The 15960-nt window shown below is 30.6% G+C and overlaps 2 protein-coding genes across 3 annotated transcripts; both read right to left on the reverse strand.

Moving 5' to 3' along the window:
* Nucleotides 1-2064: 2064 nt before the first annotated feature.
* On the reverse strand, nucleotides 2065-3572 carry LOC141534530 (uncharacterized). Of its 2 annotated transcripts, XM_074253924.1 has the most exons (3): nucleotides 3387-3572; nucleotides 2978-3301; nucleotides 2065-2452 (listed from the first exon to the last, which is right to left on the reverse strand). In XM_074253924.1, the coding sequence occupies exons 1-3, from the start codon at nucleotides 3520-3522 to the stop codon at nucleotides 2199-2201; spliced, it is 714 nt and encodes a 237-aa protein (XP_074110025.1). In that variant the 5' UTR covers nucleotides 3523-3572; the 3' UTR covers nucleotides 2065-2198. The 2 variants fall into 2 exon arrangements, with proteins under 2 accessions (XP_074110025.1, XP_074110024.1); XM_074253923.1 differs by having other exon boundaries at nucleotides 2132-3301.
* On the reverse strand, nucleotides 3570-5030 carry LOC141534105 (uncharacterized). Its single transcript, XM_074253243.1, has 2 exons — nucleotides 3914-5030; nucleotides 3570-3838 (listed from the first exon to the last, which is right to left on the reverse strand). Exons 1-2 carry the CDS (start codon nucleotides 4290-4292, stop codon nucleotides 3570-3572), a joined length of 648 nt encoding a protein of 215 aa, XP_074109344.1. The 5' UTR covers nucleotides 4293-5030.
* Between the last annotated feature and the right edge of the window lie 10930 nt (nucleotides 5031-15960).

Here is a 15960-nt window from a genome sequence, read left to right on the forward strand (position 1 = left end):
CTTTTTTGATTAGTATCGATATGATTTCGATACTAAACTAGCTTCACTTTATCATCAATTCTATTTTGTACTATATATTGTGTTTCATTGATTATTTTCCGAGATCATTCAAAGATGGTGTGGTTAAGCAAGTATAAGTACTGAAATATGCTAAGAGATGGCGTTTCTTACTTAAAATGCAAAATCTTTAAAATTTTGGTTCTGTTGGGTTTCCCAAAGCCTTTAATAAATAAAAAAAGTATTTGAAAGTAATTTTAGGAATTGACGTAAAATACTATTTTTTGTGTACATTGGTACTGAAAAAATTTATGAAAGGCAAAGTCAAAGACCCAGTTTTTGACACTGGCATAGTTGTTTGACACTTGAGTTTTATTCTAATTAAAAAAATAAAATGTGCTCAAAAAGCCAATTATCTTAAAATTTATAATTCAAAAATTATGTTTATTAATTTATCAGAGTTAATTTTTTTTCTTTTATTAAAATAAAATTGCAAGTGTCAATAACTGGGTCTTTTACTTCATAAAAATTTTATTTTTATTTAAAATATTGTATTCTTATTGCTACTGCGTTACAAATTATTTATACTCAAATATTAAGTAAAAAAATCATGTGTCAAAATTAAAAGTAAAAAAATAATAAAATTAAAAACTAATTTTTAATCGATTCTATTGATTACTTCCATTAAAAAACGAGTGCTAAAAGCATGTCTATTCGAATTTCCGGAGCTTTTATTTCAGCTTGTTCAAATAATGCTTAGTAGAAAATAATTCAGCGATTAGCTTTTAAATAATGTGGAATAATGTTTTAAAAAAATGAACAAAAATAAAATTAACTGATTGTTATCAAGAGGATTACGTTAATGGATTTCTTAATCCACGAAAATTAAATTAAGAAAAAAAAAAGAATTCCCTCTCCACCCACAGATCCACAAATAAATACGTTTGTATATGGGTCATTCCATGCCAAATCGACAAATTTATTACCTGACTTCTTTCGATTTTGCTAAAAATTTTCTATCTTTTTCTACCCCCCAAAAGACATTTTTCAGAATTTTTAAAAATTTTTTTTCCAAACTCAAAAAAAGTTACGAATTTTCGAAAAAAACCGCTCTTTTTTTTTGAAAATGCTAGAACTTTTTCAAAAATTGACCGTTTGGGAACTTTTTTTTTTCAAAATTTTTGTTTTTAAATGTAGTTTTTGAAAAAAATATGAAAAAATTTTCAGAATCCCAGATATATGAAATATTTTAGTTTTTTTGAAAAAACCGTGATTTTCTCAAAGTTGGACCATTTTTTTTTTTTTTTTTTTCTAAAAAAACTTCAACTAATTCCGCAGTGATCCCCGCATATTTCAGGATGTGATCGCTATTGCTTCTAATTTTTTTATTATTTAAAAAAAGTTTTTTTACAATTTAGTTTATTTTTTTAACTTTTCGGCCAAATTTTTTTAGCTTACTCGTGAAACTTCAGAAGTTAAAAATAATGTATCTTTCGAAAATTTTAAGTCGTTATTTTCCAAAATTTTTTTTTTTTTAAATTCATACTTCTAACCTCATATTTCTACATAAATAAAAATCACTTTTATTACTTGTCCTGAAATCAACACGGAAAAAAAAGTGATACAAATTTTACGTCAGGTGATGCTATATTCGGTTCACTACTATAGAAAATGCTGTATCATAGTATAGTAAAGTACAGGACATAATACATTAGATACAAAATTAGCGTCTACAGTGATACAAATTTTACATCACCTTTTTATCCGTGAATGTATTTCATATAATACATTTTCTTCTGACCAGGTTCTAATATTTATTGATTTATTTATTCATTAATTAGTTTATTTATTTACAATAACATCTATTCTTTATGATAACATCTATTTCCTTATTTCTTTTTACTTAATGATTGTCTTCTTTTTTTCACTGTGCTATGAGTTAAAGACTGATCCGAAAAAGAAAATGACTTAACTTCCACTATACCATCTTCCAACGGCGAAATTTTATGTATTTTTGTGTTGCTGGGATGGTTTTGGCATTTTTAAAACGATCTTCTAGTTTGTCTTTCATCAGATTGTAGGCGTCAACTGTTGAGAATCGCACATTTATATTTGTCAAATTTTTGACACCCATTCAAAAAATTGTACAGGTGTTAATATTTGCTCATCAGGTGGTAATTGCAGACTTGCTCTCGAGGCCCTCATTTTAACCGTCCCACCGACTCCGTCACAAGGCCCTTTGCCGTGAGCCGTTGCAAAAAAATTCCATTCAACTGGTACACCAAAATCTTCACGATAATGGGATAAATTACTAAAATGCTTATAATTTTTATACTGTTGCGGTGCACCATCCGAAAAAAAAATACTTTGGAGAATGTGGGCGAAAGAGATTTGATAAAGTCGAAAATAATTCCAGAATAAACATGGACAGCAATAGAATCATGGTTTAAGCAGTCTGAAATTATAACCATACTCTGATGAGTTAGTTGATTATTAACCTTATAATAAATAACGACTGTGTAAACTGTTGCTTGATCGTTATTCCAATGGAATCCCGGTGCAGCATTTTGAACAATAAACGCATAATTTTCAGCAAAATCAACAATTACTATGAATTCGTTATCGGTTATCGATTCTTTTAGCGCTCTTAGATATGCCGATTGTTCTTTTGCAATGAAATTATGTGGTAATAGACCAACAAGCTTATCACAAAAATCATCAACAAAATCCGAAGCATTTTTCAGCGTTGTTTCAAGAGTTACTTTTGGGGTAGACACCCATTGTTTGTAACGAATTTCATCGATTGCATGATTATCCATTTCTGTGAAAATTAATTGTTTTATGTTGTCAATGCCTGGACAATTTAGACATGTATTGAAATAGCACTCAGTCTTGGGATTGTCACAGATAATAGCATTCACACAGTCGCTGTAAGTTTTCAATGGCATATTTGAACCTTCTGTTAATCGACTTAATTTACCTCCTAAAATCATTAATTTGACATTCTGATGAATAGAACAAACGCAAACTGTATGAGTCCCCGAACCACCAGCTAAGATACAGTGTTTTGGACGTAAAGATGCAAATGACGAAAATCCGATCTTAATTCCGGGAAATCTTGATTGAAATATCTTATGTAACTCCTTCAAATTACAGAGTACTAAGCGTTTTTCAATTTGAATTTTCGTACCATCATCATTACGCAATGAAACAAAATCTTTTTTCCCTGGCATAGGACTGCTCATTTCATCGTCATTATAAAAATTTATAACAGCTGATGACACTTCAACAGATAATCCATGCCCTGAAAAATTGAGTGATGATTAAAATTATATATAAATACGTATAAATTGTTCAAACAAAAATTAGTTAGTAAGTCAATATCTCACCCATTTTCTTTTCAGGTATTGATAATATTCCTTTATCAGCTTCAAGATTTATTGCTAATCGCGCCATATACGTAGTTGTGCCCATTACTTCAACAATCTTCTCAATACTCCAACTTGACGGCATAAGAGTCAACATTTGTATACGTAAAGATTTGGTCGTATTGGTATCATGGAACTTTTCTCTTAATTTTTAATTATTTCAGCAGCATCTGTGTTGCTGCATTGAAAATCTACAGGATTTGGAATTCCTAATGCCTTTTTCAAACTATCAGCAACACGAGAAACTTTATTGTTTAAATACGTTTCATCATTTACTCTTCTAGCTAGCAATGGAGATTGGTTTAATAATAATAAAGCTTCATTTACGATCGGACGAGTTATTTCCAAACTGAGTTCAGATAACGACGAACTACTTTGCTGAATTAGTGATTCTCCAACACTTGTTGTTGGATCTAAAAAAATTAATCAATAGAAAATACAAAGAACAATGATAGTTGAACATCGAAACATAAAAGCTTCAAAAATACCTGTCAGGTTATTGCCTCCGGAATTATCAACTTCTATAGATCCGGTAAGAATATTTTCATCATTCTCAGAACGCTCATCGGGTTCATTGTCATCACTTTCATCAGAAAGACTTTCAGCGTAATGATGAAGTAATTTTTTATAGCATGAACTGCATATTCGATCAACAGTTGACAAATTGTATCGATTAGCTAAATTTTGTGGTACATTACGCAAAGATGATGTTTTCCGATGGTTCTCCAAATTATGTGGATTACAACATCGATCGCGAAACTTTGGCATTGTAATCACTTGTAAACAAAAATTCGATAAAAAGAACTCTCCGTCAAACTGTGTAAATTTATTTAATAATGTTATATCTTTGTGACACTTTGAACACATCAACGATACGATTATTCTTTTAACATAACCTTCATTTTAACAGAATAAAGTAGAGATGATCTCTTTTTTACCGATAGACGACAATTTAAAAATTATCGGCTGAGGATATTTTTCTGCACACTTCAATAGTGCAGTTGTGATTTTTTAGTACAAAAAAATTGAACAAATATGAAACAAAAACATAATTATCACTTAATTTAAAAAAAAAAAAAATTTTGGAAGATAACGACTTAAAATTTTCGAAAGATACATTATTTTTTAACTTCTGAAGTTTCACGAGTAAGCTAAAAAAATTTGGCCGAAAAGTTAAAAAAAAATAAACTAAATTGTAAAAAAACTTTTTTTTTAAATAATAAAAAAAATTAGAAGCAATAGCGATCACATCCTGAAATATGCGGGGATCACTGCGGAATTAGTTGAAGTTTTTTTAGAAAAAAAAAAAAAAAAAAAAAATGGTCCAACTTTGAGAAAATCACGGTTTTTTCAAAAAAACTAAAATATTTCATATATCTGGGATTCTGAAAATTTTTTCATATTTTTTTTCAAAAACTACATTTAAAAACAAAAATTTTGAAAAAAAAAAGTTCCCAAACGGTCAATTTTTGAAAAAGTTCTAGCATTTTCAAAAAAAAAGAGCGGTTTTTTTCGAAAATTCGTAACTTTTTTTGAGTTTGGAAAAAAAATTTTTAAAAATTCTGAAAAATGTCTTTCGGGGGGTAGAAAAAGATAGAAAATTTTTAGCGAAATCGAAAGAGGTCAGGTAATAAATTTGTCGATTTGGCATGGAATGACCCATATGTAAGTAAAAATCTATTAGAGTATCAGAAAATGTGATTCAAAAAATAAGTAATTTCAGTAAGCGGTTGCCGTAGTTTGAGTTCTCTCTCATTTTATGATGGATATTGATAAAAAAAAAAAAATAAAGTCTATTCGAGTGTCACCTGCAATGTGAATTTCGACCTCGAGATACGAGCATCAGGATCAGCATACCTACATCACATAACCATTCGAAATTGAAGAAAAATATTTGTCGAAAAAAGCCAGCGAGCAGGGTTGAGCACACCCTACTATCCACACACACATACACACACATATAGTTAAATGGTGAATAGAACGAAAGCAGAAGCCGAGTGAGACTTAGTAGAGTTGAGTGAGTTTCGAGGACAATCTTAATCCGAAGTCGATAACTGAAAATCATCTGCTCTAGCTCTAGTCGTTTCAATCTCTTACCTTGCTCACGAGCTATCTTGTTGATGGAACCCCGACATTTTTCAGCTTACTGACTACTCTTCTATAGTCCTCTTCCTATTCCGTTTCTTATACGACTTCTTCCTTCCTCTATCCTTATCCTCACCCACATCCTCATCCTTGGCGAACAACATCCATCAGAGTTAATGTATTGAGTCAGACTAAAGTCTACTGAGAGGTGCAGGTAATTTATTTACTGTTAGAAATGAAAATTTAAGAAAGTACCAAAAATATAAGTTTAATATAGGGGAAGGCAGCTTTAAGCGGGTAGGCGCTGTCTTATTGTGACATTGAGTGCGAATATCAAAGTATGAATTTGTAGTGATCATGGGAACACTCCTGAGTATTTGAATGTTCTGATTGGGTGTTCGAGTTTTGACAGAAAGTAACAAAATACAAAATAAAGAAATTGATAAATTTGTTCAAATTACAAATGGAATATCTCATCAGATGATTTAAACCATATTATTCTGGTACCATTCAACTCCAAAGGACGATACAAGTTCGGACGGTTCCCTTTGTATTTTTGATTTTACAATTGTTTAGCAAAAAAACGTTTACTGGGGCAAAGTGGGTACCTACTTGCGCTATTCTGATCTAATTTTATATGTATTGTATCATACAATATTATCAAGTACTACGTAAATATAAGAAAAAAGTAGAAATATATTCTTGATTGAAAACTTATTATCAATTTCAATAGAAAAATGCTTATTTCGCTTAAAATTAATGAAATAAAAAATAAGATCATAATTTAAATGATTGCAATGCCTAAAAATCTTTTTTGTATTAGCTAAATAGACGACTTTATAGTAAAAATTAGTTTTATCATTAGATTCATCTATTTGTAGTGCTTATCCGCTTTGGACTAAAGGGTAGGGCAAAACGAGTTTTTAAACCGTTTTGATTTTTTATTGATAAAAAATTCTTAGGCCCAAACTAAGACAATATTCCTATCAAATATTGAAGTTCGATCACTACTATGTCGGACAGAATAATATTAGTTAGTAAGTCGAAGAAAAACTACAACTTCTAGGCCTTTTTCGTTAGCTTACTCTCTTTAGACCACCCTCTCTTAACTAAAAAGATTTAACTATTAAGCCATAAATTTTCAGCTTTATTATTTTCCTGGTAATTCTTAGTAAAAGAAACCAGTTTCTTCCCCCCTGCCTCTTGTCTTCAGATAAATTCTTTAGAGTCCTGGGATCCTCTTACCCAGGAAAGGATACCAATTTGCTCATCGTTCTATTCCGCCTATTCTTCTGCCTTTTCTGCAGTCTCCAGTCTCCGTCTAAAAGTTGTATACTGTAAATGTAGATGGATAAAGATGGATGGATTTCTGATTTTACGACACAGTATTTACATTTTTAGTTCCTAAAAGGTAATACCTCACCTTTACTTTTGAAAGCGTTTTATTTGGGTCCTAACTGAGGCAAGGTATGGGCGGTATAAGCACAAGCCGAGTAGACGAATATCCTTGAGCCCGTATTGTATCTAACGGTCCCTATTGTTCGAGAAGGGGACCCATTCTAATATAACCAACAGGCCCACGAGTCTAACCTGAATGCTCAATGCTGAATGATCACGTTCCATGGCGTCTTTTTCGTACATATGCTACTACTACGTTCTATGTCCTATGTACTATATATAGTAAGGAACAGTCTACTGGTATTATATACCTGTATCGGGCGTATGTATATTGAATGAGGGATCTGCTGTATAGCAGACTGTCTACAGTAGAGCTCTCTACCTCTACACTTAAAAATATCCGGCAAACGCCTCCAGTAGATCCCGGATCAACATGTCACGGCACGAACTCACGTCCTGTTTCATTTTGTCTCGTTAACATTTAATAGATTATTCTTTAAGGTTTTATTCAACTGCTGGCTTTTTGCGCATACTGATTTTTTTTCGCTTTATAAATAAATAATTCATTTATTACCTCGCTTTTAGCTGTTATTAAAGTACACGGGAGAAAAACGATGGCTTAAGGTTGATGATAATTGTGAGCATAATGTTGATAAATACCCTATTATATATGTGTACATTGTACACAGTAGGAAGTTATTGATCTCGGGGATCATGTGGTGTGAAAATAACTCTAAACATCGGTTTTGTAACATGGAAATAATTTGTTGAAATTTTAAATTCAAATTCTGAAAAATTATTGTGGAAAATTCAATTTTTTATCTATAAGATTTTTTTTATGTGGCAAGAATTATTTAATAAGTACAACAATAATTTTCTAGAGAGAAAAAAAAATTTAATCTATAAAGCTTGAACTTGTGATTCTGGGTCAATCATTGAAGGTACGATAAAATTGTAGTTAAATTTTTTTTTAAGAAATTTCATTTTTTATGAAAGTGCACCTTATTAATTTTATCGTATTTTTTATTCGCGAAATAACAAGTTCGATTAAACTTTAATTAAAATGCCTGGAATTTTAAATAGATTATAACGTCTAATAAAATTTTATAAAGATTATAATTATTATTTACACTTCAAAGGTAAAAAAATACTTGAAAATATTATCGTTTTATTTCTTACTGTTGGATTCTCTGAGCAAAAATAAATTTTAGTAACAAACTTTTAATTTTATATTTTAGATATTTGGTTCTTAGAAATATTTATTTTAGAAAAATAATGTATTTTTCTTTTATTAGTTTTTAAATGTGAAAAACACATTTAAAGGCACATTTGTGCAGCTAGAATAGGAAAGCCTGTATAGACTTGATTTTACGACCTTATGTACTTGAGTTGTACAAAGAACTCTCTATTTTACACTGTAAAGTACAACCAAATATTACGGTCTTAGTTAAGAAGGAAAACATGTGTTTTACTAAGGACAATACAGAGGGTTAGACCTCACAATAAAATAGTTTTTAACAATATAGTTAGTCTGCGACTAAACTCTGTCAAGTAACGACACTTCTCTCGATATGATTCTTTTCTTTAAAAATAAAGATTCTATTTGAATCACTCTATGTGGATAATAATATTGTTTTTTTACTTTATTTATTATTAATCCTATCCATAATTTCCAAGACTTACCATGTCCGATGAGAAAAAGCTTTAAAATATTTATTCTTTAGCATTGAAAAAAATTTTTTGAGAAAAAACGAAATGTTTTCTTGACTCAAGAAAATTTTTGAAAAAATAATAATTTTATCAAGCAAAACAAAAATTTAAAAAATGTTTATTTTAGTAACTTAATTCTTCCTCGATAATATTCTTGGCTCGAGTAAATCCTTTCTCCTGTGTGAGTAGGTTGCTCGTTCTGAAAAACAAACAAATGTAATCTTTTCATAATATTACAATAAAATAGAATAGTGGAATGATAATTCTTAGTTAACAATATACACATCAGAACTGATGAAAATAAAAACTTGGTCCAATAACTTCAAAAATTTTTTAAAAAACTGAAAAAGTTTACTGTACACAGAAAATAATTTTGCATCATTCCGACAAAAAATTTTTTGGTCAATCTTTAATACTTTTCTGTGTTAAGTTAAAAGAATCGGTGTTAAATTTACACATAAAAGTGTTAAATATTTAACATAAAAATTTATAGCACAGAATTTTTTGACGCAATGACGCAAAATTTTTTACTGTGTATTTTTAAAAATTCTAAAAATTCAACTTATTATAAAAAAGTTTAATGCAACTCTGGGATGATCTTAACATTTATGTTTATTTATCGAATCTGTGTTAGGAAAATAATTAATTGAATTATTTAAAATTATCAGTAGTTTTCAATTTTATTTTCGGTTCTAATCAGCTGCTTTTATTGGTTCTATCACAAGCAAGTTTCATAAGCTAATTGATACTGCCATTCTAATACGTCGTATCTCACATTTTAGAATTTAGAAAATTTTACAGTAGACGGTAAAAAAGTTCACTTTTAACATTGATTAAATGGGATTCAAGGGGTGAAAATATTTATTCAAAAATAGTTATTAAACTATTTGACCTTTTAATTTTTAATATGAGTTGCATAATATTATTGTGATTCTATATTTCAAAAAAAAGTCAATATGTCAAATTTTGTGGGATAGGACGTATTAGAATGGCAGTATGGGAATAAAATTCATAAAGGCAAATATCTATATTCTTTTGCCTAAAAATTAATAAATTAAATCGTTTATTTCTTTTCAATAAATTCTTAAGCCAGAAAACTTTTCTCTGAATAATGTTATTTAACTGAGACAAAATTTCATGATCTTCAATAAAAAAATTTCACCTTTAAAAAATTATCATTATTCTATGATATAAAATTAATGATTAAAGTAAAATTAGTTTAGTATTGAAATTCTCGAATTAATCGAAAAAATGAACCTTGATTTTTTATTGCTTGAGGATGAGAGTGCGCGCGTAGAGTGCGTAATTTAAATTTCAAGTAATGATCAATGATTGTAATTTAACAATTTTTGTATAAATAAAAATAAGGTATTAACTTTGTATAATTATTAAAAATGTGTTTAATTTTTACAATGACGGTGATTCATTTTAAATTTAATGGAAAATACTAAAATTATGTTAAAAAAAGGGCAGCGTGTTTTTGAAGTCTTTTCGAAAAATTTATACTTATCATTTGATGAGATGTACAAAAATAAATCCTACAATTATTTACTAAATCGACATATACAAGATTAAAAGATAAATATATAAATCCGAAAATATTTTCTATAGAATCTACTATTTGGAGGCATGTCCTTAAGCCATAAATAGGTAAAAGGAATCGGTAAGGGTATGGACCTATAGATCTTAAGATAGAAGAAAGAATAATAAAAGAAAATGACGAGCGAAAAATGCAGTCTCACGAACATGATAGATGGTTGTAGTCTAACCGTCGGCCTTTTACTTGTGTACATCGATGCTCAGTTGTCCCTGTAGTATGCTCAGATACTGTGCAGTTAACAGCGACGGCAATAATTTTTAGAATCACCTGAACTTTATGTTCACGTAGCGATACAAGAACCTCTTTAAATTACTTAATGTCTCCCTCATTAGCTTGCATTATGGCATCACAAAGCATCGTCTCCGGCTCCAATGTCATTACGTCGATTCTCGTACTTTAATAAATCAGGGTCGTTAGATTCTGACGATCGGTTGTCATTTTCTTGTCCTGTATTTCACGTTTTTTTTGCGTCTGGTACCAACTTTTTCAGGGGATAAATAATTAGGTTCGGAATATTGATTGAAAATTCAGAAAAAACGTTCACCGGGTATCTCTTGTAATGAAGATAAAGTAAATTGACTTATCGACTTTGATGTCAAGTAGAGATTAATAGGCTATAATTAAAAATCAATTTATTATCATGTAACTGACCTGTAAGGAAATTAATATTAATTTGACGAAATTGGTTGATTTATACTCAGGTGTAATTATTGAAAATTACTATATGGCAAATTATTTACTTATTCTATTTGAATGCCAAGGCAACAGCCAAATGGCAAAAATACAAAAAAGAGTAATATAAAGTACATGTAAGAGTATAAACAGGTCCATATAGACATATTAAACAATATTTAAATTAAAAATTGTTTACACTGTTAATGTAACAGTGTAAACAAATAAAAAAAAAAAACGAATTTGAGAAAAAGTAATCAGCTATTTACAAACAGTGAAAATGAAATGAAATACGAGTCAGCAAGAAATTTAAAATAAATGCCAGACTAAGTTTAAATTTAGTATTTAGAACACTGCAAATTACACCAATTTTAACGATTTGAATTTTCCTCAGTAGTTCCAGGTATCAGGCTCTCCTTAAGCTCAAGGTCGGCTGGCAATAGCTTGTCGGCTCGGTACTCGCTTACCAAAGTGTAGGACCGGGTTCGATCCCAGCGTGCACCACTGAATATTATTTTCACAACAATATTTACGTGTATAACATTGTCAGCCACATGGTGGTGATCTGTGGACTGTTTTCGAACAAGCTAAAGGTGGTCTTCACTTCGACATAAAATGAAGAGAGACCCCGTAATACGTTCGAATCAGATTCAGAGCCCTACGGACACATCAGCTGGGCCGGCATGGAGGATCTCTCTGTTGTCAACCAGTGAGGACCACTGCAAGGCCCGGCGATGTGACCGTATGGGTCAAATAATACCTGAAGACCTCTCACTTTGATGGAAGCCAACGTGTCATAGTAAGAGGGTCCTGCACCACCAACGTTGCCCTTGGAGCACAGGCATCCTCCATTGTAAAGTGCCTTGTCCTATATAGTGAGCTCTATAGGATGGACCGTAATGCACCCACAGTAACTTCCTGGAACATGATTTCGGACCCAAGAAGCCCCAGGACTGTACTCTAGTGGTACCGGCTCGACTGAGGTGACGGAAAGAGGTAGAGGGCTTAGCTAATCGTTAGGTGGCTCCTAGTGTGGGCCTGTTAACGAAGACGCCAGGCACACGGCCCTTCCCGATGGATCAGCGAGTACGGGGGGCTAGTACAGTAGTTGTGTAGGCATTGGGACTCCACAATCATGGCTCCCCCACCATGTAAACTCAAAAACAATAGTAGATTGCAATAGTTAATTGAAATTGTCCTTCGTGAGCTCCGGGTACAATGGCAAAAACAGCTGAGTTCCCGGGTAAACAAAAAACAAATTCAAAATTCAAAAACCTCAAGGTCATGGAAAAATTGATTAACCTTTGTCTTGAAGGTGTCGATACTAAGTGCATTGATGACATCAGGTGGTAATTCACGCCGAAGGCGAATTAATAAAAATTTATTTTTACTTTTTGAGCCATTATTTCAATTAATGTGATATTTAAAATGAATTAAGAAAAAACAGAAAAAAAAAATTCGATGAACAGACGTTAACTGAGTGGTTGAAGCAGAAACCAGCTTAGTTGAGATTTGACTCTTGCTGCATAGGTTAAGATTCTCACAACCCAAAAAAACCCCGAACGTACCACTTCCAACAGTCAAAGTCGGTGATATAAGCACAGAAGTTAAAATCGACTCTAAATAACAATTAATTAAAAAAAAAAAAAATTAATTAAATGAACATAATCGGTGAGCACTAAGAACTTTTTGAGCTTACTTGACCGTAATTAATGAATAAATCAGAAACAAATTTTGAATCTCATCTTAAATAATTTACAAATAAAAAAAGAAACCTGTTCGTTTTTAAAGTCTTATAATTTTGTTTCAAAAACTGATGATCAAAACTTCTTATTCCATACGAACAAATACGTTGAGTCCTTCCGAGGACTCTCGCTGGATTATCCTTCTCAATCTCTTTATTGTCCTCTCCATCCTTAAGACATGGGGGTGAGCCTTGTCACTCACTGGGGGTAAACCTTGACATCGCAGCCCACGGGTTTCAGGGTGTTTCTTAAGTGTGAAGCTCGGCGGATAGCATAGCGCTGCTTACATATGATTCATTTTTTTTAGTTCTTCAATTTATCATGTGCATAAAAATAAAAAGTAAAACGACGATGAAAAATTATAACATTACCTTCAAATCGTTTATCAAAGTTCTTAAAATCGATATCTTATCTTTCAATTTTTTATAACAGAAACTCGGCTTCGCCTCGGCCAACAATTACATGTGATCTGAGGCTTTTTTTATTTTCCTTCCCAAGGGGTGTAATATACTATTAATTTACGATTGAATTTTTTTTTTTTTCATGCGAAGCATTATATTTTTAACGTTACAATATCAAAAATGAAATATGTAACCTTACTTACCGTCACAAAGCGGTATTGGTGATGGTCAAGTTACATGAATTGAAAATAGCGGTAATTGCACGTTTCTAATTGCACCTCTAATTTCCTATGGGTAAGGAAAAATGCAATACTAAATGGTATAGTCTCACTTGCTACCTGATGAACCCTTGTTGACCGCTGATGGGTTTAACTTCTTGAAGGGGCTGCAGACGATCGTCGGACTCTAAACTCTCATTAACAATGGCTATTGTATACTCACAAATTTCCTATCTGAATAATACTGTACTATATTTAACGAGATTTGCAATTGCAGTTTATAGTTAATTATTTAATCATTATTAATTGTATAAGATAAAATTTTCCAAAAAAGCGCTCCGCTCTTCGAATAATAATTCAATTATCTATCGAAGAGCGAAGCGCATTTTTGGAGAATTTTAATTTATTTATGCATAAAATGGGTTTTAAGATTCCATTTGTTGTATAAGTATGACAGAGATACTTTTGTTTGACCAATAGAGGTCGAGAGTTAAAAAGTAATCCAAATTCAATTCTGTTTTCAAAATTTTTATTCTCATAATAGACTCTGCGGAAAAAAAAATACGAAACAAATAATCAAAGTGTTTTTGTTTGCGATTTTTAAGTTCTAAAATTTTAATTTTATTTTTCAAACTGAATGGACTCTTCTATTTTCTTATAATTCTTTTTCTTCAAATTTCTCTCCACCCAAAAATTTTAAGGCTGAACTAAATAATTTTTTTTTTTTTTTTTTCAAATTTGGAAGAATTTTTATTCTCCTTTCACAAATTTTAAAACTAATTTTTACTGTTGTATGTTCTGTTTTTTTTTTTTTTTTTTTTTTTTTTTTTTGTAATAAATCATTCTGAAAAGTACATAAGTAAATGAAAATTTTGAAATAAAAATATCAATTTAATAGTTTCTCAAGGGACCAGGAACAAAAAACCGAAAAAAAAAACAGTTTTTTTTTCATAATTCGATACTTCTTGATCGTATACCGAAAAAAATTTTTAAATTTACCAGGAAAAATTCTGTGATGAATTATGAAACATCTCAAAAAAAAAAAGAAAATGACAATCAAATATTTCTAATCTATCCGATTTGGAATGGAAAGCTCCAATTATTGATTAATGAGCATATGAATTATCGAACAGAAATTTTTAACGTCATTTAGTATAGTCTTATTTCCTACCTAATGAACCCTCGTTGACCGCTACTGAGTTTAATTTCTTGAAGGGACTGCAGACGATTGTCGGACTCTAGACTCTCATTAATTTAACAATGGGTATTATGTACTCACAAGTTTTGTATTTGAATGATACTGTACTATTCAACTACCAATGTCCGTACATAGACTATAGGAGAAAGGAAGGACTATAGTCGCATGAGAATCTTTTAGTTGGGACAAACATGGCGATTGTATATGGCAATCACTGTTACACTATAGTATAAAACCTACGTACTGTACACAAATAAGGCACAAATGGCGACCATGCAAAGATCTTTCTTTCTCCTATAATCTAATAGTTTATGTCTGGACATTATAAACTACAACTAAGGTATCCGCGGGTAATAAGGCCTGTGATAGAAATGTTATTTAAAATAACCGCTTCCGCTAAAGACTTCTCTAGTAGAAGCGTCTGGCATAGAAATGTCGCCACAAGTTTACAGAGTCCCGATACAACGTTCTCTGTCTTTTATATTTCATCATCCGTCATATGCTAAAGTAGCGCAGAAGAATTCCTAAAAAACGATTTGAGTAAATGGTAAACATTTCTTATAATTTTATATTTAATAATTTAAAATCATTGTTCTAATTTTTATCAGCATCTTAACAAATATTGTTGCTCAATTAAAGTGATGATTGATCTCTAATACCAATTTTATCAAGTATAGTAGGCTTGATATCAAGTCTTCGTTGAACTGAGCCCCATCTCGGATTGAACTGAGTTCAACAAAAATTGTTCCCACTACAATCTACATAGAAGTAGTTACCATCTGTACATTTTTTCACTATAGATGGAACTAGTTTCCATCCGACATGGAAATTAGTTGTTTTTACATGCTTTTTATTAGCTTCACTTGTATGCTTGTATGTTTGTAACCGACTTCTTTGGGCGCGATTTTGACGCACTTTAAACCGCCAAATTCCGTTCAAACTTTGTAGATTTATCGAGAACCGATGACAATACACTAATTTGATAAAATTATTCCATTTTTCAATTTGCAAATTAAGATTTTTGTTAATTTATATCATTTTTATCTATAGTCGATAAGGCAGAAATTTTAATTTTTCAACCATTATCTTTAGACGATTTATTTAATAACAAAGTGCATGCTGGTAAGTTAGTTGCCAAATAATAATTTAAAATTAAAAAAACAAGCTATTACAAATAAACCAAACTAAAAAGTAGAAAATAAATAATAGTTTAAAAAAAACCAAAAAACACGCTTTTTATAGAAAATCGAACTAAAAAAATATAAAATAAATTTTAATAAATTTAAATTAAGAATAGTGTTAAAAATTTCAATAAATGTAATTAATAATAGTGTAAATAAAAAAAAAACTTATTTTATTTTAAAAAAAGCGTGGGGTGCATGGGTCAATAGATATAAATATTCTATCGACAGATATGAGTAGAGTGATTATCATTGTTAGAATATCTTAAAAAGCACCCCACGCTTTTTTTAAAATAAAATACATTTTTTTTATTTACACTATTATTA

The sequence above is a fragment of the Cotesia typhae genome, unplaced genomic scaffold, assembly GCF_013202065.1.
Source record: "Cotesia typhae breed Kobodo isofemale line unplaced genomic scaffold, CoteBio_Ctyphae scaffold_13, whole genome shotgun sequence".
NCBI lineage: Eukaryota > Metazoa > Arthropoda > Insecta > Hymenoptera > Braconidae > Cotesia > Cotesia typhae.

Excerpts from the sequence above, each read along its gene's own strand:
- LOC141534530 (XM_074253923.1), bottom strand. The coding sequence starts at position 3,522 with ATGTTGACTCTTATGCCGTCAAGTTGGAGTATTGAGAAGATTGTTGAA. Across the intron at positions 3,302-3,386 it reads AATACCTGAAAAGAAAATGG|GGCATGGATTATCTGTTGAA; the intron begins GTGAGATATTGA and ends TCAATTTTTCAG.
- LOC141534105 (XM_074253243.1), bottom strand. The coding sequence starts at position 4,292 with ATGTGTTCAAAGTGTCACAAAGATATAACATTATTAAATAAATTTACA. Across the intron at positions 3,839-3,913 it reads CGGAGGCAATAACCTGACAG|ATCCAACAACAAGTGTTGGA; the intron begins GTATTTTTGAAG and ends TAATTTTTTTAG.